The 23297-nt window shown below is 42.6% G+C and overlaps 1 protein-coding gene across 1 annotated transcript in view; it reads right to left on the bottom strand.

The window, feature by feature from the left end:
* Tgm5 (transglutaminase 5) overlaps positions 1 to 23297 on the bottom strand; it is a gene marked incomplete at its 5' end in the record, with an annotated part of 57882 nt that overhangs the window by 5968 nt on the left and 28617 nt on the right. Inside the window, 3 exons of the mRNA XM_012949269.2 lie at positions 17327 to 17566; positions 17656 to 17759; positions 18412 to 18550. Coding sequence (XP_012804723.1) covers positions 17327 to 17566; positions 17656 to 17759; positions 18412 to 18550 — 483 coding nt within the window. The remainder of the gene's footprint in view (positions 1 to 17326; positions 17567 to 17655; positions 17760 to 18411; positions 18551 to 23297) is intronic.

Raw genomic sequence — 23297 nt, 5'->3', positions numbered from 1 at the left:
TAAGACACCGATAACTGTATGAAAGAAATCCCGAATAAGCTCAAAGAGGACACAAGCAAACAGCTGGATGAAATGAGGATGTCTAACCAGGATGTAAAAATTGAACTTAATAAAGAGATAGAAATCCTGAGGGAAAAATATCAGAAATAAAGATGAGCTGGGCTTGGTGGTGCACGCCTTTAATCCCGGCACTCAGGAGGCAGAAGTAGGAGGATCGCTGAAAGTTCGAGGCCACCCTGAGACTACATAGTGAATTCCAGGTCAGCTTGAGCTAGAGTGAGACCCTACTTCAAAACCCCTCCCCCCCAAAAAGAAAGAAAGATGAAAAATACATCAAATCAAACAAAAAGCTCCATGGAAACCTTCACCAATGTAATGGACTAAGTGGACAACAGAATATCAGGCCTTGAAGGAAGAGGATTTGGATCAATTAGTCAAAACCAATGAGAAGTTAAAACAACAACACACATATGAACAGAACCTGAGAGAAATGTGTGATACCTTAGAAAACAAAATGTCTACAATATGGGCATATAATAAAGAGAAGAACTTCAGGATAATGGCACAGAAAAAAAAAATATTTTTTGGTTTTTCGAGGTAGGGTCTCACTCTAGCCCAGGCTGACCTGGAATTCACTATGTAGTTTCAGGCTGGCCTTGAACTCATGGCAATCCTCCTACCTCTGCCTCCCAGGTGCTGGGATTAAAGGCATGTGCCACCATGCCTGGCGGGAAAATATTTTAAATAAAATTATAGAAGAATATTTCCCAAATTTAAGGAAAGAGATGCCTATCCAGATATAAGAGATTGCACCAGAAAATAAATTTCCCATGTCATACTATTATCAAGATACTGAAAACACTGAATAAAGCAAGGAGACAGAAACATCGCACCATATACAAGGGGATACATACAAGAATAATGGCTGATTTTTCATTGGAAGTACTAAAACCCAGAAGGGCATGGGATGATGTGTTTCAAGTATTGAAGGACCACAGATGCCAACCTAAACTACTATATCCAGCAAAATTATCTCTGTAATAGAAGAAAAAAGAAAAATGTTCCATTATAAATATATGCTAAAGGAATTTATGAGTACTAAGCCAGCTCTATGGAGGACACTGAATGGGATACTACATATTGAAGAGAAGAATAAACATAATCAAGAAGCTGAAGGAAGAAAATCCAAAACCAAAGCTAGAACACTTGTTAAGTAAATGAAGGCCAAGAAAACATCAAATTTCATAAAATCCACAAAACAGGGATTAATATACACTTTTCAATAATGACTCCATTTTTGCTTTATGTGTGTCTGTTTGTTTTGAGGGAAGCCCAACAGACTGGCCTTTATTTTATTTATTTATTTATTTATTTATTTATTTATTTATTTATTTATTTATTAGAGAGAGAGAATGGGTACGCAAGGGCCTCTAGCCACTGCAAACAAACTCCAGACACATGCGCCACCATGTGCATCTGGCTTTTGTGGGACCTGGAGAATTGAACTGGGGTCCTTAGGCTTTGTAGGCATACGCCTTAACCGCTAAGCCATCTGTCCAGCCCTGTCCTTTATTTTTTATGCGGGAGAGTGAGAGTGAGAGTGAGAGCAAGTGAGTGAGAGAGAGAATTGGTGCACCAGGGACCCCAGTAACTGTAATCAAACTCCAGATGCATGTGCCACCTTGTGTTCATGTGTAGCCTTGTGCACTTGCATCACCTTGCATATCTGGCTTACATGGGACCTGGAGAGTTGAACATGGGTTGTTAGGCTTCACAGGCTAAGCCATCTTTCCAGCCTTTTGCTTGTGTTTTCTTGGGCAAGCTCTCACTCTAACCAAGACTGACCTGGAACTCACTCTGTAGCCCATGCTGACCTTGAACTCATGGTAATCCTCCTATATCAGCCTCCCACGTACTGGGATTAAAGCTGTGAGCCACTATACATAGCATCAGTAATAACTGAATATTAACAGTCTCCACTCCCCAATGAAAACACATAGACCAACACCTTAGAAGAAAAAACAGGATCAATACTATTGGTGCCTTTAAGCAACTCACTTTAGAGTCAAAAAGAGACACTATCTTAGGGTGAAAGGATGAAAAAAAAAAAAAACATTCCAAGCAAACGGAACTAGGAAACAAGCTGGTGTGGCTATTCTAATATCTGACAAAATAAACTTTAAGCCACGATTAATCAGAAGCCATAAAGAAGGTCACCTCGATCTGGAGAGATTGCCCAGTGGTTAAGGGATTTGCTTGCAAAGCCTATTGACCCAGGTTCAATTTCCCAGGACCCATGTAAAGCCAAGTGCACATGTATCTGGAATTAATTTGCAGTAGCTGGTGGCCCTGGCATGCACCTTCTCTCTCTATCTCTGCTTGCAAATAAATAATAAATAATATATTTTTAAAAAGGGTCACCTCATATTGAGCAAGCAACAATTCATTAAGAACACATCACATTTCTAAACATATATACACCAAACACAGGTGCACTTAATTTTTTTTTTCTTTTCTTGGTTTTTCAAGGTAGCATCTTGCTCCTCTAACCCAGGCTGACCTATGTACATTCAGGCTGGCCTCAAACTCACAGGGATCCTCCTAGCTCTGCCTGCTGAGTATTGGGATTAAAGGTGTATACCACCATACCCAGCAAAGAGGGACAGAGAATGGGCACACCAGGACCTCCAACAGCTGTGAAAGAATTTCAGATGCATGAGCCACCTTGTGAATGTGGTTTTATGTGGGTACTAGGTAATCAAACTTGGGTCCTTAGGCTTTGAAACTACAGTGAATTCCAGGTCAGCCTGAACTACAGTGAGATAATACTTTGAACAAACAAACAAAGAAAATAGATCACATATTAAGACACAAAGTAAGTCTTGAAAAATTTAGGAAAATTGAGACAACTCTTTGTATTTTATCTGACTACAAAGCAGTAAAGCTAGAAATCAACAATAAAACAAGCTACAGAAAACATACAAACTCCTGGAGATTGAACAACACAGTATTAAACAGTGAATGAGTTGTTGAAGAAATCAAGAAGGAAAATTGAAAATTCCTAGAACTATGGGCTGGAGAGACTGCTCAGCAGTTAAGTGCATTTCCTGTGTAAACATGAAGGCCTAACAGGATCTGAGACTACAGAGTATGAAACTCCAGGTTCCATATAAACAGCTGGATGTGGCCACATTTGTCCACACCCCCAGTTTCAAAGGGCAGCAGAGACCCAAGAATTGTTGGAGTCCAGGAAGAAATGGCAAGCTCTGGAAGGAAGAGAATCTGGCTCAAAATAAGACCAGGTGGAAAAATTCATTCCAACATTCCACTTTGACCATTGCAGGTGAGTCTACTCTGTGCCACCCAGGCACACACACATGTATACACCACATCACACACCATATGCACACATACAAACAAAAACCAAATCCCTAGACCTGAATGAAAAAAAAAAAAAACACAACCAAAACTTATAGGATACCTTGAAGGCAATATTAAGAGGAAAATTTATAGCTCCAAATGCCTACATTACAAAAATAGTGAGATCTTGAGCCAGTTGTGGTGGTGCCTGCCTTTAATCCCAGCACTCAGGAGGTAGAGGTAGGAGGATCACCATGAGTTTGAGGACAGCCTGAGACTACATAGTGAATTCCAGGTCAGCCTGGGCTAGAATGAGACCCTACCTTAAAAAAAAATAGTGAGATATGAAACAAATAACTTAAGCATCCACCTGAAGGCTTTGGAGAAACAAGAGCAAAACAAACCCAAAAGTACCAGCTGGAAAGAAATAATCAAGAGTTGGGCAGACATCAATTAAATAGAAATCAATAAAATTAAAAAAACAGACAAAACAAAGAGTCGGTTCTTTGAAAAGATAAGACTGACAAGTCTTTAGCTAAATTAACCAAAAGGAAGAGAAGACCTTAATCAGTAAGATTAGAGATGAAAAAGAAGATATTACAGCAAATACCAATGAAATCAAGAGAATTATAAAGATATATTTCAAGAACTATATTCCACCAACCTGAAAAATACAGATGAGTGAGTGGATTTCTTGACACATATGATCTACCAAAGTACTGAGAGGAGATAAAGAATTTAAATAAAGAATTTAAATAGAGGATAGTTTTGGTTCTCTGGGGTCTTTCGTGCTTTCATATGAATTTTTTGGTTTTTTTTTTTTTTTTTTTTTTGAGGCAGGGTCTCACTCTAGCCCAGGCTGACCTGTAACTCACTCTGTTCTCCCAGGCTGTACTCAAACTCAGGGAAATCTGCCTACCTCATCCTCCCATGGGACTAAAGACATGTGCCACCATGCCCAGCCCATATCAATTTTAAGAATATATTTTTTTCTATTCCTTTGAAAAATGGTACTGGAATTTTGATTGAGATATCATTGGATCTGCATATTCTTTTGGTAGGATAGTCATTTTCATTGTATTAATTATTTAATTAGTTATACATCCCAGCACTGGGGAGGCAGAGGTAGGAGGATTGCCATGAGTTCTAGGCCATCCTGAGACTCCATAGTGAATTCCAGGTCAGCCTGGGCTAGAGTGAAACCCTACCTCGAAAAATCAAAACAAACAAAAAAATAATAATTAGTTATATATATTTCCTTATATATGTATTTTAACTATATATTTTATTATATTACATAACTATATAATGAATTATATTAATGGCCATTTTCATTATATTAATTCTTCCAATTCATAAGGTTTACATCTTCTGATGTCTTCCTCAGTTTCTTTCTTCAGTGTTTTAAAGTTTTCATTGTAGAGGCCTTTCACTTTCCTAATTAAGGATATTCTGAGATATTTAATTTTTTGTGGCTGTTGTGAATGATGCTCTTTCCCTGATTTCTTCCTCAGCTTGCTTGTTATTGGTATAGGAAGGCTACAGACTTTTAAAAAATTTTTTGCTTATTTTTATTTATTTATTTGAGAGCAACAGACAGAGAGAGAAAGAGACAGAAAGTGAGAGAGAGAGAATGGGTGTGCCAGGGCCTCCAGCCACTGCAAATGAATTCCAGATGTGTGCGCCCCCTTGTGCATCTGGCTAACGTGGGTCCTGGGAACTCGAGCCTCGAACCGGGGTCCTTAGGCTTCACAGGCAAGCGCTTAACCACTAAGCTATCTCTCCAGCCCTACCGATTTTTTTGTATGTTAATTTGGCATCCTGTCACTTTTGGTTAGAGAAGCTTCTCTTTTCATACTGAAAAATATCAAATCCTTCAGTGCCCAGATGATACTGCATACCAGGAAGAATCAAGAGATTTTGGGAAACTGTGACTTGGCTTAATAAGATGATAGATCAGACAGTAATCAGTGTGGGAGAACTCTCAGACAGAATTTAAAATGGCTGTTTTAAAGAAACTCAGTGAGCTTGAAGAAAACACAGTTATAAGGGAGGGGTGACTGAGAAGAAAGAAAAATGGCATATATGTATGAAAATGCCATAACACGGGCACAAGGGCTTGAGAGATGAATTCATAGGTAAGTCACTTGCTTGCAAAGCCTGAGAGCCTGGGTTCAACTCCCTAGGACCCATGTGAAGCCAGATGCGCAAAATGGCACATGCCTCTGGCGTGTGTTTGCAGTGGCTATAGGCCCTGGTGTGCCCAGCCTCTTTTTCTCAAGTAAACAAACAAGTAAATAAAATATTTAAAAAATTAAAAATGCAACAGAAGGCATCAGTACCAGGTTGAAAGAGAAGAAAAAAATTAGCTCAAAAACAAGCTATTTGAGGGCCGGAGAAATGGCTTAGTGGTTAAGGCGCTTGCCTGCCAAGTCTAAGGACCCAGGTTTGATTTTCCTAGTCTCACGTAAGGCAGATGCACATGGTGGCGCATGCTTCTGGAGTTTGTTTGCAGTGGTTAGAGGCCCTAGTGCGCCCATTCTCACTCTCTTTCTCTCTCCCTCCCACCCCTCCTTCTCTCTCTAATAAATAAAAAAAATAAATCTTAAAAGTATTAAAAGAAAACAAGCTATTTGAAAACATACAGTAGGAGGGAAAATGAAGAGAAATTTAAAAAGCCTATAGGAACTTTTGGTCAGTAGTAAAAGAGAAAATATTCAGATTATTGTGGCTCAAGAAGAGTTTGGCAAGGCCAAAGGAGTAGAAATTTCTGTTTTTTTGTTTGTTTTTGTTTTTCAAGGCAGGGTCTCCCTGTAGTCCAGGCTGAGCTGGAATTCACTATGTAGTCTCATGGTGGTCTCAAACTCATGACAATCCTCCTACTTCTGACTCCCAAATGCTGGGATTAAAGGTGTGTGCTATCACCTTTTTTTCCTCTCTCTCTCTCTCTTTTTTTTTTTTTTTAACCAAAGAAATAATAACAGAAAAATGTCCAGTCCTAGAGAAGAACGCAAATATCCAAGTCAGGAAGGTCAAAGGCCACAAGTGAAATCTAAGGCAACCAAGTCTATGTCAAGACATCATCAAGGTCTCAAAGGTAAAAGATGAGGAGAACATTCTCAAGACTGCTGGAGAAAAGAAAGGAATAGCACACACATAAAGGTGTCCCAATTCACCCGACAACAGACTGCTCAGCAGAAACCTTATTTGCTTGGAGAAACTGATATGAGAGTTTCATAGTATTAAAGGGGGAAAAACCTTGTAACCAGAGAATGCTCTGTCCAACAAAGCTGTCTTTTAGAAATAATGGAAGGATCAAGACATTCCCAAAGAAGCCAAAGCAGAGACGATATACACACACACACACACACACACACACACACACACACACACACACACATCTCCACCAGACCTGCTCTACACAAGATTAAAAGAAATTCTTCAAGCTGAAAGAAAGAAGGGTAAATGGATAAGAAGAAAGCATGGTTGGGCTGGAGAGATGGCTTAGCAGTTAAGCGCTTGCCTGTGAAGCCTAAGGACCCCGGTTCAAGGCTTGGTTCCCCAGGTCCCACGTTAGCCAGATGCACAAGGGGGCGCATGCGTCTGGAGTTCGTTTGCAGAGGCTGGAAGCCCTGGCTCGCCTATTCTCTCTCTCTCTCTCTCTATCTGTCTTTCTCTCTATGTCTGTCGCTCTCAAATAAATAAATAAAAAATGAACAAAAAAAAAGAAAGAAAGCATGGTGGGCTGGGAAGATAGCGCAGTTGGTAAAGTACTTGCCTCAAACACATGACAACCTGAATTTGATCTCCCAAACTCATATAAAAATGCCAGCAAGTAAGCCAGGCCTGGTGGTGCACGCCTTTAAATTTTAATTTAATCTAATTATTTGAAAGAGAGACAGAGAGAGGGAGAATGGGCACGCCAGGGCCTCTAGCCACTGCAAACGAACTCCAGATGCATGCACCACCTTGTGCATCTGGCTTACATGGGTCCCGGGGAATTGAACCAAGGTCCTTTGACTTTGCAGGCAAACACCTTAACTGCTAAGCCATCTCTACAGCCTGGTGCACGCCTTTAATCCCAGCCCTTGGGAGGCAGAGGTAGGAAGGTTGCTGTGAGTTTGAGTCCATTCTGAGACTACAGAGTGAATTCCAGGTTAGCCTAGGCTAGAGTGAGACCCTGCCTCAAAAAAAAAAAAAAAAAAAAAAAAAGCCAGGCATGGGACTGGGAAGATAGCTAGATAGCTAAGTTGGTGTTGCAGTCAGGTTCACATTGCTGGTCAAAATCACCCAACCAAGAGCAGCTTGTGGGGAAAAAAGAGGTTTACTTTGGCTTATAGGCTTGAGGGGGAAGCTCCACAATGGCAGGGAAAACAACAGCATGAGCAGAGGGTGGACATCACCCCCTGGCCAACATAAGGTGGACAATAGCAACAGGAGAGTGTGCCAAACCCTGTCCCCAACAATACACCTCCTCCAGGAGGTGTTAATTCCCAAATCTCCATCGGCTGGGAACCTAGCATTCAGAACACCTAAGTTTATGGGGACACCTGAATCAAACCACCACAGTTGGTAAAGTGCTTGCCTCAAAAGTATGACAACTTGAATTTGATGCCCAGAACTCGCATAAAAAATGCCAGGCATGGGGCTGGGAAGATGGCTCAGCAGGTAAGAACACTTGCCACATAAGCATGAGGGCCTGATTTACCCTGAATTCAATTCCCTAGCATCCACTTAAACAGATGGGCGTAGCACATACACCCATAACTTCAGTCCTGTGAGGAGCAGAGACCAGAGAATAGCCAGACATCGCTGGTCATCTGCACACACACACGCACACCCCACATCACACCACACATGTACATACACAATACTACACACACACACAATGCCAGGCATGGTAGTATGTGCCTATAATCCCAGCCCTGGGAAGGCAGAGACAGAACAGTTCTTGGGGCTCACTGTCCAGCCAGTCTAGCCTAATTGGCAAGCACAAGGCCAACAAAAGACCCTGTCTCAGAAAGAGGTGGACAATATTCCTAAGGAATTACACCTGAGGTTGTCTTCTGTCCTTTACACACACATGGGCCCACATATATATGGACATGCATACCTACATACAGGCACACCTCAAAAAAGAAGAAAACATGAGAAGTATAATACTCATTAATAAAAATAATTCAGAATGCATTGATATTGTAAGTATGATAGATAACTTATTCATGTCTTTAGTTTCAACAGAACAATTAAAAATAATAGCTCTAGCCGGGTGTGGTGGCACATACCTTTGATCTCAGTACTTGGGAGGCAGAGGTAGGAGGATCACTTTGAGCTTGAGGCCATCCTAGGACTGTACAGTGAGTTCCAGGACGACCTGGGCTACAGTGAAACCCTCCCTTGAAAACAAAGTAACTACATTAGCATGTCAGGAAATCGGCAATATAGAATGATATAAAAATGATATCAAAAATTCACAATGTAGGGCTGGAAAGATGTTTCAGCGATTAGGTGCTTGCCTGTGAAACCTAAGGACCCTGCTTTGAGGCTCAATTCCCCAGGACCCACGTTAGCCACATGCACAAGGGGGCGCATGTGTCTGGAGTTCATTTGCAGTGGCTGGAAGCCCTGGTACGCCCATTTTCTATCTCTCTCTGTCTGTCACTCTCAAATAAATAAATAAGAATAAACAATTTTTTAAAAAAATTCACAATGTAAGGAGAAATGGAGTGCAGGTGTTGTTTTCATATTCATATATTTTCTCATTCTTTTGTTTGTTTCTGTTTTTCATAATCATGTTAAGTTGCTATCATTTCAAATTGCTTGCTATAATCTAAAGATATTTGTTATAAACCTATGGTAACCACAAAAAATCTGTAATAGATAAGCCAGGAAAAAAAATAAAAAGCAAGGAGGGCTAGAGAGATGGTTTAACAGTTAAGGCACTTACCTGCAAAGTCTAAGGACCTAGGTTCGATTCCCCAGTATCCACTTAAAGCCAGCTGCACAAAGTGGCACATGTGTCTGGAGTTCATTTGCAGTGGCTGGAGGCCCTGGAGCACCCATTCTCTCTCTCTCCCTCTCTCTCTCTTTCTGCTTGTTTTTTTTTTTCTCTCATAAATGAATTAATAGCATATTTAAAGAAAAAAAGCAAGGAATCAAAACACACTACTAGATTAAATCACTTCACCATAAACAAAGACTAAATGAAGTAGAAGGAAGGGCTGGGGAGATGGTTTATCAGCAAAGTTCTTGCCATGCAACTATGAGGACCTGAGTTTGTATCCCCAGAACCCATGAAAAGCCCAGGCACGCCTGTAGTCCACACACTGGAACAACAGATACAGGAGGATCCTTGGGGCTTGCTGGCCAGCTAGTCTGACTTAATCGGTGAGTTTTAGATTCAGTAATCTCTGTCCTTTATGCACATGCCCATCTTCCCGGTCAAGATGCCACTTGGAGGGGAGGGGTCTGGGCTATGGGAATCTGATTGCTTTGTGACTTAATAAACTTGTATTCAAAATATGTACATACACATATACATGCACCCACACACATATGAGCATGCACTTATACACATGCAAGTAGAAAGAATTAAAAAAAATAAGTATTAGGGCTGGAGAGATGGCTTCACAGTTAAAGTGCTTGCCTGTGAAGCCTAAGGATCCAGGTTCAACTCCCCAGAACCCACATAGGCCAGATACACAAGGTGACACACATGTCTGGAGTTTGTTTGCAGTGGCTAAGGACCTGGTATGCCAATTATCCCTCCTTCCCCTGTCTCATAAATAAAAATAGAGGTACTAGGCCAGGGGTGGTGGTGTACGCCTTTAATCCCAGCACTCCGGAGGCAGAGGTAGGAGGATCACCATGAGTTTGAGGCCACCCTGAGACTATGGGTGCAATAGTGGCACATAAGTTATGGGGGTAATCCACTGCTCTCTGACTGGATATGAGGCTCCAATCAGTGGGAGGGAATTTATACCTGGTGCTGAGAACCCAGTCAAAAGCCTATGGCTAGAAAGGTCATAGACCCTAGAGGGAAGCTTCCACTATCATTGGCTAAACAGACATTATGGTCATCAAAAAGCCTTCTAAGTATGTATGCTTAAGCACTTTGATTAATGCTGTTCTCACTTTTGGTTAGGAAACCTTGTTTTTATTGGGGGGGGGGACAAATACCAGGGAGACTCAAGTTCATCCAAATGATGAGGAGAAAAACTAGGACTTGTCACTGGGTGAGCCATCTCTATCCAACACACCATAGCTTAGGGAACATTACAGAGGTAGTCGTGGAAAGAATATGAGAGCCGCTCTCACTGACAGCCAGAGATCCTTCTCTATAGAAATGGTGGTGATGTGGGATTTGGGTGTTCAAGATGTGTCCCCAAGGTTTATGAACTCCAGTTTTTGGTCCTGTCCTATTTTTTTTTAACAAATTGATGGAAATGAACTCAAGAAGAATAACTTATGAATTATTAAGTTTATTTAGGGAGCAATCACAAATTGTGGGGTTTATTTAAGGGAAATTGGGATCTAGGAAGAAGGCTAGAGCCGAGTCATAAGTGTGTGGGAGGCAGGAGACACGTACTCACGTGAAAAACACAGCAGAGTTCATGAGATTCATTTAAGAGAAACTGAGGATTTTAGAAAAAGACTGGAGTAGAGCCACAAGTATATGAAGGGTAGCTCATAAAGTTCATTTAAGAGAAATTGAGATGTTTATGGAAAGACTGGGGTACATTCAGAGCACATGGAAGATAGAACTTAGGTGAATATATAGGGAGATTTAAAAGAAACACATAGGGTATCTGCCTGTGATTCCCCATGGAAAGAAGTTGAGGGTAAACAGTGGGAGCTTAAGGAAGACTAGCAGAGGGAAAATATCCAAGCAGAGACCAAGAAACTCAGATGAGAAATGAGTAGAAAAGAGAGTTTTACCCATGGCTACCCTGAGTTTAAAGAAGTTAGGTAGCAGGTCTAGAGTTAGAGAAGGCACCCACGTGGTAGATTTGGAGTGTAAGAGTATGTGGAAGATTCAGAGACCAGAGACAAATCATGCAATTAAAGTGAGAAGTTACTCCAAGGTATAAAACAGGCAAGCAGAGAATTAGTCAGACCAAGAAACTGTACGATGCTCTTCACTGGGCTGGGGTGAAGCCAGACTCATGTGCAAGGCCAGGAGAGAAACGCACACACACACACACACACACACACACACACACACACACACACACACACACACGGGGAGAGGGGTAGTTGGGAGAGGAGGCCGAACGCAGCCTTTATAGTTGTTGAAAACGTATTCCTTAGTTAGATTTAGGTATGGAAGGGGAAGACCTGATTGGGATGTAGATTTGGAGGATGGACCCCAGAGGAAAGCCACCTATGTACTAAACTGTGGGCAGCAGGGGCATTATAGCTGAGTCTTTATGAGACAGGAGTTCCATTTCTGCCAAGAGTTCCATTTATGCCAGGGGAAGGTGGTAACAGTTCTCTGTGGGCCTGTTTCTAAATTGAACTGTCTAATCTTTCTCCTATTTCTCCTTTAGTGGTAGACACTGAGGAGATCCAAAACTCATCAAAGTAGAAAACAAGAGGCTGACACTGAGGGAGATTTCTCAACACTAAAAGAGATTTCTACCATGCAGGAGACGCTGTAGAAGAGGGGGCGGAGGGCACAGAAGAGCCCTGGAGGGAAGAGGTGCACTTTAGGACACTGTCCTCCCCACTTGAACCAGCTGGTGGATTCCTGGCTCCACAGTCACTAACAACACCCCCACAACACCAGCATGGTTCTGAGCCATCGACACTTTAACAGGAAGGACACAGGAGGACAAAAGGAACAAATAAACAGAAGGGTTTCCTTGAAAGAAGACGGTCTGGGTGTGGTGGCGCACACCTCTAAGCCCAGCACTCGGGAGGGAGGCAGAGGTAGGAGGGTCACTATGAGTTTGAGGCCAGCCTGAGGGTACATAGAGACTTCCAAGTCAGCCTGGGCTAGAGACACTACTCAACAAAACAAAACAAAACAAAAATAATAATAAAAGGAAGGAAGAAAGAAGATGGCTCTCAGGGGATGGGGATAGGGAACAGGGAACAAGAACAAAAAAAAAAAGGATTAAGGGACAGAAAATTACTGCATGTTCATATATTAAAGTTCTCAATAACAAAAATAATTGCCTTGAATATAAATAGATTCAATTCTACACTTAAGCGACTACCAGCCAGGCCTGTTGTACCCACTGGTGAGACAGTGATGAATCAGTTTTGGGGTGACCACCTGCTTTCCAATTGGATTTGAGATCCACTCCATGGGAGGTAATTCATACCTGGCAGTGAAAAGCAAGTCAAAAGGTTATGTATGACTTGGAAGAAACATCATACTAAAACCTAAGGAGACAGAAAAATCATTACACCAAGAAGGAAGTCTATTGCAATGAAACCAAAGAACAGTCTATCACTGCATTTCAAGGAACTAGAAAAATAAGAACAAGTCCAACCCAACATTAGTAGAAAGAAAGAAATAATAAAGATGAGAACAGATATAAATGAAATGGAGACTAACAACTAATGAAAAGCCAGGTGTGGTAGAGCACGCTTTTAATCCCAGCACTTGGGAGGCAGAGGTAGGTGGATTGCCGTGAGTTCGAGGCCACTCTGAGACTACATAGTGAATTCCAGGTCACCCTGGGCTAGAGTGAGACCCAACCTTGAAAAACAAAACAAAACAAAACAAAAAATTCATGGAAGAGGGGCTGGGATGTGGCTCAGTTGGTAAAGCACTCGTCTGGTATGTATAAAGCCTTGGGTTCGATCCCAGCAGTGCATAAACCAGGTGTAGTACTATATTCCTGTGATCTCAGCACTTGGGAGCTGCAAGTAGGAGGATCACAAATTCAGGGCCATCTTTGGCCACCCAGGGAGTTTGAGGACAGACTGAGATACATGAGACCCGAGAAAGTGGGGAGAGGGAAGACAGGGAAACAAACAGCTAGTTCTTCAAACAGATAAACTAAGGGGCTGGGGAGATGGCTCAGTGGTTAAAGGCACTTGCTTGCAGAGCCTGGTGGACTGGGTTTCATTCCCCAGCACCCACGTAAAGCTAGATGCAAAGTGGCGTGTGCATCTGTGAGCTCAGCTGGGTCTATGACCATAGAGGCCGAGCCAGGAGAACCCGACATTCGCTGGCCAGTAATCTGACCATCCTCTGCAGCCAGGCGGTTCATCTGTCTCGGAGAAGGTGGAGCTCAGCTCCTCAAAGCTGTGCTCTGACCTCCACATTTGCACCATGGCATGTTCACCCCCCCCACAAATAAATAAGTGATTAAAAAAATTAAAAACAAACTAAACAAATCTTTAGGCTAAATAAAAAAGAGAAAGAAGACTCAAAATCAGAAATGAAAAGGACAGACATTACAGCTGACACTACTGAAAAACAAAACCTCATTGGAGACGGTTCTGAAGTTATTTAACAAGTTTTTATAACCTAGAAAAATGCACAAATTCACACATGTACTCACTATGTGCATTTACACCTGTACTTTACCAAGAGTCAATAGTGAAGAACTATATTGAAAACCTCAACAGACTAGTATTAAGTAATGAGAATGAATCAATAACGAAATGCCTCCTGTCTGGGCTGGAGAGATGACTCAGCAGTTAAAGGCCAAGAAATATAGTGTCCATCAATTGACAAATGGATAAAGAAAATGTGGCTCAAGCTGGGCGTGGTGGTGCACGCCTTTAATTCCAGACCTCAGGAGGCAGTGATAGGAGGATCGCTATGAGTTCAAGACCACCCTGTGACTATATAGTGAATTTCAGGTCAGCCTGGGCTAGAGCGAGACCCTACCTTGAAAAACAACAATGACCAAAAAAAAAAAAAAAAAAAAAAAAGTGGTTCATAGACATAATAGAATACATTTCACTCAGACTTAGAATGAAATCCTTTCATTTGTGGTCTAGTACTAGAGACCATTATGGTAAATGAAATAGGTGTGGAAAGACATGTGTACCACATCTCTGATGTAGAATCTAAAAATGCTGATCTCATGATGTTGAGAATAGAGTGATGATTATTAGAGGCTAGAGCGAGTAGAGGGCAGAGAGGGATGGGAAAGGTTGACCAATGGCTACTAAGTTATGGTTAGATAGCAGCAAGAAGTTCTGGTGTGCAAAACTGAGTGACTCTGTTCCCATGATGCAATTTCGATTTATTTATCTATTTATTTTAGTTTTTTTGAGGTAGGGTCTCACTCTAGCCCAGGATGACCTGGAATTTACTATGTAGTCTCAGGGTGGCCTGGAACTCACAGTGATCCTTCTACCTCTGTCTCCCAAGTGTTGGGATTAAAGGTGTGCACTACCATTCCTGGATATTTATTTATTTATTTATTTTTGAGAGAGAGAAAGAGGGAGAGAGAAAGAATGGGTGCACCAGGGCCTTTAGCCAATGCAAACCAACTTCAGACACATGTGCCACCCTGTGCAGCTGGTGTACGTGGGTACTGGGGAATTGAATCTGGTTCCTTAGGCTTTACAAGCAAGTGCCTTTACCACTAAGCCATCTCTCCGACCTGCAATTTCTATCTTATTAACTACATGAAAGGACTTTGAAAGCCTTCACTATAAGGAAGTAATAAATATGTGGTGTTGGTCTACACATCACAGCAAATCAAAACTAAAACCACAGGAGCACTTAATTTTAATTTCAACAAACAATTTGGACCCAGTTCCATTGACTTATTATTCATCCTCCAGAGGTCCCACTGAGAGTAAGCACCAACAGCCAACGGTACAAACGGTTGTCATAGCCACTCTCCATTGGCTCCCTCTACTCCCTCTGACTTGCCTCCTCACTTGGAACTCAACTCACTTGCAGCGCCTCAGAAACAAACTATTTGGAGCCAGGTGTGGTGGCTCACAACTTTAATCCCCGCACTTGGGAGGCTGAGGTAAAAGGACTGGTGTGAGTTCGAGGCCAACCAGAAATACAGAGTGAGGTTAGCCTGGACTAGAATGAAGCTCTGTCTCACAAAATTAAAAAACAAAACAAAACACAACAAACACAAAATAACCCATTTGTACTCGAATCCATTCCTCAGACTGTTTCTGAAAGAGGATCAGGAGTGAAGGCACAAGCAGCTTTGAATTCAGTCTTGTGATGATAGGACATTGGTTTCAGGACCCCAAGCATACCAAAATTTATAGAACCATAAGTCCCTTATATAAAATGGTGTAATATTTACATATAGTCTACACACCTTCTCCTGTATACTTTAAATGGTTCCTAAGTTAGTTGTACTACTTAATGCAATGCAAATATTTATTGCATTGTATTGTTTAAGGAATAATGACAACGAATTTTTTAAAAAGGTCAGTACAGACACATTTTTTTCCCTACTGTGTTCGTTCCACAGTTCGACACCTCCATGGATTGAAATCTGTGGGTATGGACGGCTTACTGTACTTGCCCCTTGGTGTGACGCCTTTCTGAGGCTTGGAGTCTACATCTTCCTCGTGTCCACTTAGAAGATTACATGTGCAATCCTCAGCCACCTAATCAGCACACACAGCAACCAGCAACCACTGAGCTCCCCGGCCCTCCACCCACCTTGACTTGCTTCGCCAGATCCTAACCCTGCTTCTGGCCCTCATGGCTGGATATTTTTGCTTGACTCCCTCTAAGCTAACATAGCAGTTGGCTGTTCCCAATTTCCAGGGATCCATCTACATCTGAACAATTTGAACAAAGGCCTCCCCTTGACCCTCCTGACTGTTTCAGGGCTGTCACTCTCAGGCCGTGCTGGCCCCAAGAGGTGATATGGGAGTAAGTGAACATTGGCCTTATATTAGTGTGGGTGCTGGCTGATGTGTCTGGTCTGTCTCCTAAACACTCAGTCAAATGCAATTAATTAAATAGAGGTTAAGTTAAATCATCAGTAAGACCATGTACTACCATCTTCAGAGGGAAGATGATTTGAGGACAGGGGTGGCGGGGATAAAGAATTTGTGTTCTAGCCGGGCGTGGTGGCGCACACCTTTAATCCCAGCACTCGGGAGGCAGAGGTAGGAGGATCGCCATGAGTTCGAGGCCACCCTGAGAATACAGAGTGAATTCCAGGTCAGCCTGGGCTAGAGTGAAACCCTACCTCGAAAAACCAAAAGAAAAAAAAAGAAAAAAAAAGAATTTGTGTTCTGGGCTGAGACATGGCTCCATGGTTAAAGGCAAAGCCTAATGTCTCAGGTTCAATTCCCCAGTCCCCACATAAAACCAGATGCATAAAGTGGTGCATGCACCTGGAGTTTGTTTGCAGCAGCAAGAGGCCCTGGTACACCCATTTCTTCTCTCCTCATTCTCAATCTCTTTCTATGTCTGCAAATATATAATTTTTTTTTTTTTTTTTTTTAGTTTTTTGAGATAGAGTCTTGCTATAGCCCAGGCTGACCTGGAATTTGCTACATAGTCTCAGGGTGGCCTTGAACTCACAATGATCCTCCTACCTCTTCCTCATAAGTGATGTGATTAAAGGCATGCACCACCATACCCAGCTAAATAAAATTTTTAAAAAGTATTTATTTAGTTAGTTAGTTGGGGGTGAGGAGGGAGAGAATGGGTGTGCCAGGGCCTCTAGCCACTGCAAAGGAACTTCAGATGCATGTGTCACCTGGTGCATCTGACTTTACATGCACTTGGGGAACTGAGCCTGGGTCCTTAGGCTTCACAGGCCATCTCTCCAGCCCATAAATGAAATTTTAGAAAAAGAATTCATGTTGTGTTAGCGGGATGCCAGTAGACATGAACATCTTGTGGAGGGAGCTCTCTGGTCTGTGGGATGGTGGGGGGGGGGGTTGGCAGTGGGGTCACCCTAACTGGAATCTTACAACTGAACAGCTGGCTCTGTGGGATAGGACAGGAGAAGGTACCCCCAGGCCTTGGACTCTGGGTGGGGCTGCTTGGTTGTACCTTCTTCATACTTGTAGTTCTCTGTGACGTCATCACGCTCATCACTTTGGATGCTCTTGGTGCTGATAAAATTACCAACAGTAGCAGTATCCTGGTGAAGCTTTTCCTCCTTCCCCCCAGAGACGAGCCAGGACATGCAGTCAGCATTCACCATGGAAAATGCAAAGCGTGTGTCATAGTTCAGGTCCACTTCTCCTTCTTTGATGGCTCTCACAGAGGCGGGGCCGCAGCAGTAGAGGCCTGAAGGAGAGCAGAAAGGTAGTTTGTGGTGGATCACACAGGGACAGGGGCAGGTCCCGCGGGAGCGACTTCTCTCTGGAAAGCCTCACCGTTGCTGGTCTCCTGAGGTGTGGCATCCAGCACCTGCCAGCCTCCATATCCAGGAGGGAGGTCCTTCCGCGCCATCCAGCACTCATTCCACACATGGAAATTCCTGAGGGAGGAGCCAGAGGAGTGAGTGTTAAACACAGCGAGGGCAGACGTTATCCTCTTGTCTTCTTTCTAGAACAAGATGGATGAACAAGTGAATTATTACAAAATGGCACACTTAGTGCCCACAGGGCTTGAAGCCCCAGGGGGGTGAAGAGTGACAGATCTTCCTCCTGAGAGCCTCCATTTGCCTCCAGAAAAAGCTTCCCTCTGCTGACTCTGAATAGAGTGGAGGCTTCCAGTGTACTGAGTTACAATTCCTTCATGCACGCTCCGCAGAGTCTCTTGTGGTCGTTTTCCTGTGTGCATGGCTAACTCCCAGAGGCAGTCATGGTCTTTGACATGGCTACAGGTGAGACTTCAGGCCCCCTGTGGTCAGAACCATAGGCTCTGAGATGAAAGACCCAACAAAGGGGAAACGTCAGGCCTGGCTCAAAAGCTCTGAGAGATGATGTGGGGATGCTAAACCCACTGCTCTTTTTTTTTTTTTTTTTCCCTAGCTATCTCCCAATCTTCGGGTGGAAATACCAAGCTCTAAAATTGGCAAGAGGTGAGTCCTCTGAGGAGACCTCAGGCTGTAGCCTTGTCCTGTTCCCTATTGGTGGGGGTCGGCTCAGATTTGTGGCCTAGAAATGGACTGAGCGGTTGTCTCTCACCAGACTGTGTCCTTCTTCATATTCTCCAAAATCCTGCCTGTGCTGTCATAATACTCATCTATAATCAGGTTTCCGTCTGTGTCATGGCCGGAGTCAAAGTTGGTGATCACACGGGTGGGGATCCCCAGGCACCTCATCACTGCAGAAAGGCAAAGAATCCACCAGTGAGTGGGCTGTGGACCCAGAAAGCATCCACTGAGCTTCCTGCACTTAGGGCTCTGGACCGAGGAAACACATTCGTCTGGCATCTGCAGGATCAGGCAGGAGCTCCCTGGGCCACTGGCTTGGTGACAATTCCATCCTCCTCCCCATGTCACAGGATGACAGTGCAGGGGTTAAGACGATGGCTGCTCTGACAAGCACTGCCAATTGCTGGCGCCAACAGAAAGTCTAGCAACTTGTCAGATCTCCTGCTCATGCCAACAGGGTGGAGCAGGCACACCTCTCTGTTGGCAAGTCTCAGACATCTGACTCAGCCTCACTTCTCTGCCCTTCAGTCTCCATCTATAAAACAGACAACTGGGACCCTAGTTCTTCCTGTCATTAGAATTCTTGCCAAGACTATCAGATTCTCAGGCAAAGATTTCTGTGGCTTGGATTTTTCCTTTTATTCTTAGGAATAGTATTTTGGAAACCCTTTTAGGAAACAGCCCAGATCAAGTCAGGAAAGGCAAAAAAAAAAAAAAAAAAAAAAAAAAAAAAAAAAAAAAAAACCCCAAGGTAACAGAAGCTTAGAAAAGTTTGTCTGTATATTCTTGAAAGAAGATAGAATGTTGTCTTTTTAAAAAAATATTTTTGGGCTGGAGAGATGGCTTAGTGGTTAAGCGCTTGCCTGTGAAGCCTAAGGACCCCGGTTCGAGGCTCGGTTCCCCAGGTCCCACGTTAGCCAGATGCACAAGGGGGCGCACGCGTCTGGAGTTCGTTTGCAGAGGCTGGAAGCCCTGGCGCGCCCATTCTCTCTCTCTCCCTCTATCTGTCTTTCTCTCTGTGTCTGTCGCTCTCAAATAAATAAATAAAAAATTATTAAAAAAATCAAAAACAAATTTTTATTTGTTTATTAGCAAGCTGAGCAAGATAGAGAGAAGAGAGGCAGACAGAGAGAATAGGCACACCAGAACCTCCAACCACTGAAATGAACTCCAGGTGCATGCACCTCTTTGTACATCTACTTAATGTGGGTACTAGGGAATTGAACCTGGGTCATTAGGCTTTGCAGGCAAGCGCCTTAACCGCTGAGCATCTCTCCAGCCCTAGAATGTTGTCTTTATTCCCAAGGGCCATCCGTTACCTTTTCCAACTTCTTTCTCTGTCCTCTGCCGCATCCCCTCCATCCTGTGCTCTTTCCAGCAAGTGATCAGCTCTATCCCAGCTCACCACCACGTGCTCTGGAGATGCCTGTGCTAATCCACCCAGTTCTAGAATAATACTAACTGGGGCTGAGAAGATGGCTCAGCAGTTAAAGACACTTGCTTGTAAAGCCCGCCAGCCTGGGTTTAATTCCCCAGTACTTACAAAAAGCCAGATACAAAAAGCAATGCATGCATCTGGAGTTCGTTTGCAGCAGCAAGAAGCCCTGGCACATCCATAACCACTCTATCTGTGCTAGTAAATAAACAAATAAGCCGGGTGTGGTGGCACATGCCTTTAAGCCCAGCACTTGGGAGGTAGAGGTAGGAGGATCACCATGAGTTCAAGGCCACCCTGAGACTACATAGTGAGTTCCAGGTCAGCCTGAGCTAGAGTGAGACCCTACCTCGAAAAACCAAAAAATAAAAAAAAATTTAAAAAAAAAGCGCAAATGGTGTTTTGAAAACTGTATATTTATCTGCAGAAGGATGAAAATAGATTCTTCTCTCTCGCCATGCACAAGAATTAAGTCCAAATGGATTAAAGACCTTAACATCAGACTGGAAACTCTGAAACTGCTAGAGGAAAAAGTAGGGGAAACCCTTCAACATATTGGTCTTGGCAAAGACTTTCTGAATACAACCCCAATTGCTCAGGCAATAAAACCGCAGATTAACCACTGGGACCTAATGAAATTACAAAGATTTTGCACCGCAAAGGACACTGTGAAAAAAGCAAAGAGGCAACCTACAGAATGGGAAAAAATCTTCGCCAGTTATATATCTGATAAAGGATTAATATCTAGGATATACAAAGAACTCAAAAAGTTAAATAATAAGGAATCAAACAAGCCAATCAAAAAAATGGGCTATGGAGCTAAATAGAGAGTTCTCAAAGGAAGAAATACGAATGGCATATAAGCATCTAAAAAAATGTTCTATGTCACTAGTCATCAGGGAAATGCAGATTAAAACTACATTGAGATTCCATCTCACTCCTGTCAGATTGGCCACCATCATGAAAACAAATGATCATAAATGTTGGCGGGGATGTGGAAAAAAAGGAACCCTTCTGCACTGCTGGTGGGAATGCAATCTGGTCCAGCCATTGTGGAAAACAGTGTGGAGGTTCCTAAAACAGCTAGAGATTGATCTACCATATGACCCAGCTATAGCACTCCTAGGCATATATCCAAAAGACTCATCACATTTCCTTAGAAGTACGTGCTCAACCATGTTTATTGCTGCTCAACTTATAATAGCTGGGAAATGGAACCAGCCTAGATGTCCATCAACTGATGAGTGGATAATGAAGATGTGGCACATTTATACAATGGAGTTCTACTCAGCGGTAAAGAAAAATGAAGTTATGAAATTTGCAGAAAAATGGATGGACCTGGAAAGTATTATACTAAGTGAGGTAACCCAGACCCAGAGAGCCAAGCGCCACATGTTCTCTCTCATATGTGGATCCTAGCTACAGATGACTGGGCTTCTGCGTGAGAATGAAAATACTTAGTAGCAGAGGCCAGTATGTTAAAAAGGAGATATAAAGGGAAGAGAAAGGAAGGGAGGAGGGTACTTAATAGGTTGATATTTTATATATGCAAGTACAGTGATTGAGATGGAGAGGTAATATGATGGAGAATGGAATTTCAAAGGGGAAAGTGTGGGGGTGGGGAGGGAGGGAATTACCATGGGATATATTTTATAATCATGGAAAATGTTAATAAAAATTAAAAAAAAAAAGAAGTAGAGAAAGGGAAGAGACTGAGTAAAGGAAAGGTGGAGGGAGGGCTAATCAAAATCTAAGAGGATATAAATAAATATTATGGAAACCTACTTTTTTGGACAATGGAACACTCAGGAGCTGTAGATTGTTACTAGAAAATTTTCAGTGCCAGGGATGGGATACCTTCCAGTGAGTTGTTGGCCAGGGAGATCCCTAATGCCCCCAAAACATTACAGGCCATTGCTGAGGCCCTTGATTTCCCACCAGGAATAGATGGTAAGACCCTATTGCTGAAGACTCCATATACTAGGGCTGCAAGGTCACTGAGAAATTCTGCTGGAACTGAGCTGATAACCTCCTCCATTTAGACCAGCTGACAGAAAGCTGAAAAAAGCCATGCTGCATGTAGTTTAATGGGAGAAAGAGAAATCACCAGTGAAGATACCCAATAGTGGACACTGCAAACCTTATATTTGGCCAGCCAGGCCAAATGAGCCAATGGGTGCAATAGTGGCATGTCTCATGGGGGAAACCAACTGCCCTCTAATTTGCCTGGATACCTGCTCTATGGGAGGGAATATATCCATGATATTGAAAATATACAACAGGGATAGTCATGAGCCCTAGGAGTATAATGTCTGCTGCTAAGAGTATATAATATGCTCACCAAACCGTCCAGTAAGCACTTCTCTTAATGTCCATACCCATATGTTAATGCTAATGTCACCTTTGGTTAGAGAACCTTCTCTTTTCAGATGGCAGTGTTTTGGTTAAAGAACCTTCTCTTTTCAGATGGCAGTGACCTTGGGATGACTCAGAGGCACCATGGTGCTGAGAAGTGACAGCAGAGTATTCAGCACTGAAATATCTCAATCACACCTTCCATGGCTCAAGGTCCATTGCAGAAGAAGTGGCAGAAAGAATGTAAGAGCTGAAGGAAGGGTAGAACTCCTTACAACGTGCTCCTCCAGACACAAAATGGCCTGGATATCCATGACCTCACAGTGCCTGACACTACCTACACAAGACCATCATAACAGAAAGAAAAGATCATGACATCAAAATAAAAGAGAGACTGATTGAGAGGGGAAGGGGATATGATGGAGAGTGGACTTTCAAAGGGGGAAGTGGGAGCAGGGAGGGCATTACCATTGGATATTGTTTACAATCATGGAAGTTGTCAATAAAAAATAATTTAAAAAATAATAAAAAAATCAATGAATATATTAAATGAAAAGAATCATATTAATTATATCCATCAGTGAGGACATAAATGCTTCACCTTCCTTATCCTCATGATAACTCTGTATAGTATTGGCTACTATTATTTCCATTTTATTTTCTTTTTTATTAAAAGAAAATTTAGTTTTTAAATTTTTATTTATTTATTTGAGAGAGAGAGAGGGTAGAGAGTGGGTGTGCCAGGGCCTCCAGCCACTACAAATGAACTCCAGATGCATACACCCCTTTCTGCATCTGGCTTACGTGGGTCCTGGGGAATCAAACCAGGGTGATTTGTCTTTTCAGGCAAATGCCTTAACCATTAAGCCATCATCCTGGCCCTTTTAAAATTTATTTAATATTTATTTTTATTTATTTATTTATTGTTTTTTCAAGGTAGGGTCTCATTCTAGCCCAGGCTGACCTAGAATTCACTATGTAGTCTCAGGGTGGCCTCGAACTCATGGTGATCCTCCTACCTCTGCCTCCCGAGTGCTGGGATTAAATATTTATTAGAGAGAGAGAGAGAGAGAGAGAGAGAGGGGCACTAAGAGTGAGCATGGGTGCTCCAGGGCCTCTAACCACTG

The sequence above is a fragment of the Jaculus jaculus genome, chromosome 8 (genome assembly GCF_020740685.1).
Source record: "Jaculus jaculus isolate mJacJac1 chromosome 8, mJacJac1.mat.Y.cur, whole genome shotgun sequence".
In the NCBI taxonomy this organism is placed as follows: domain Eukaryota; kingdom Metazoa; phylum Chordata; class Mammalia; order Rodentia; family Dipodidae; genus Jaculus; species Jaculus jaculus.
The sequence above is the reverse complement of the archived record's forward strand: the minus strand, read 5'-3'. Positions and strand labels throughout refer to the sequence as shown.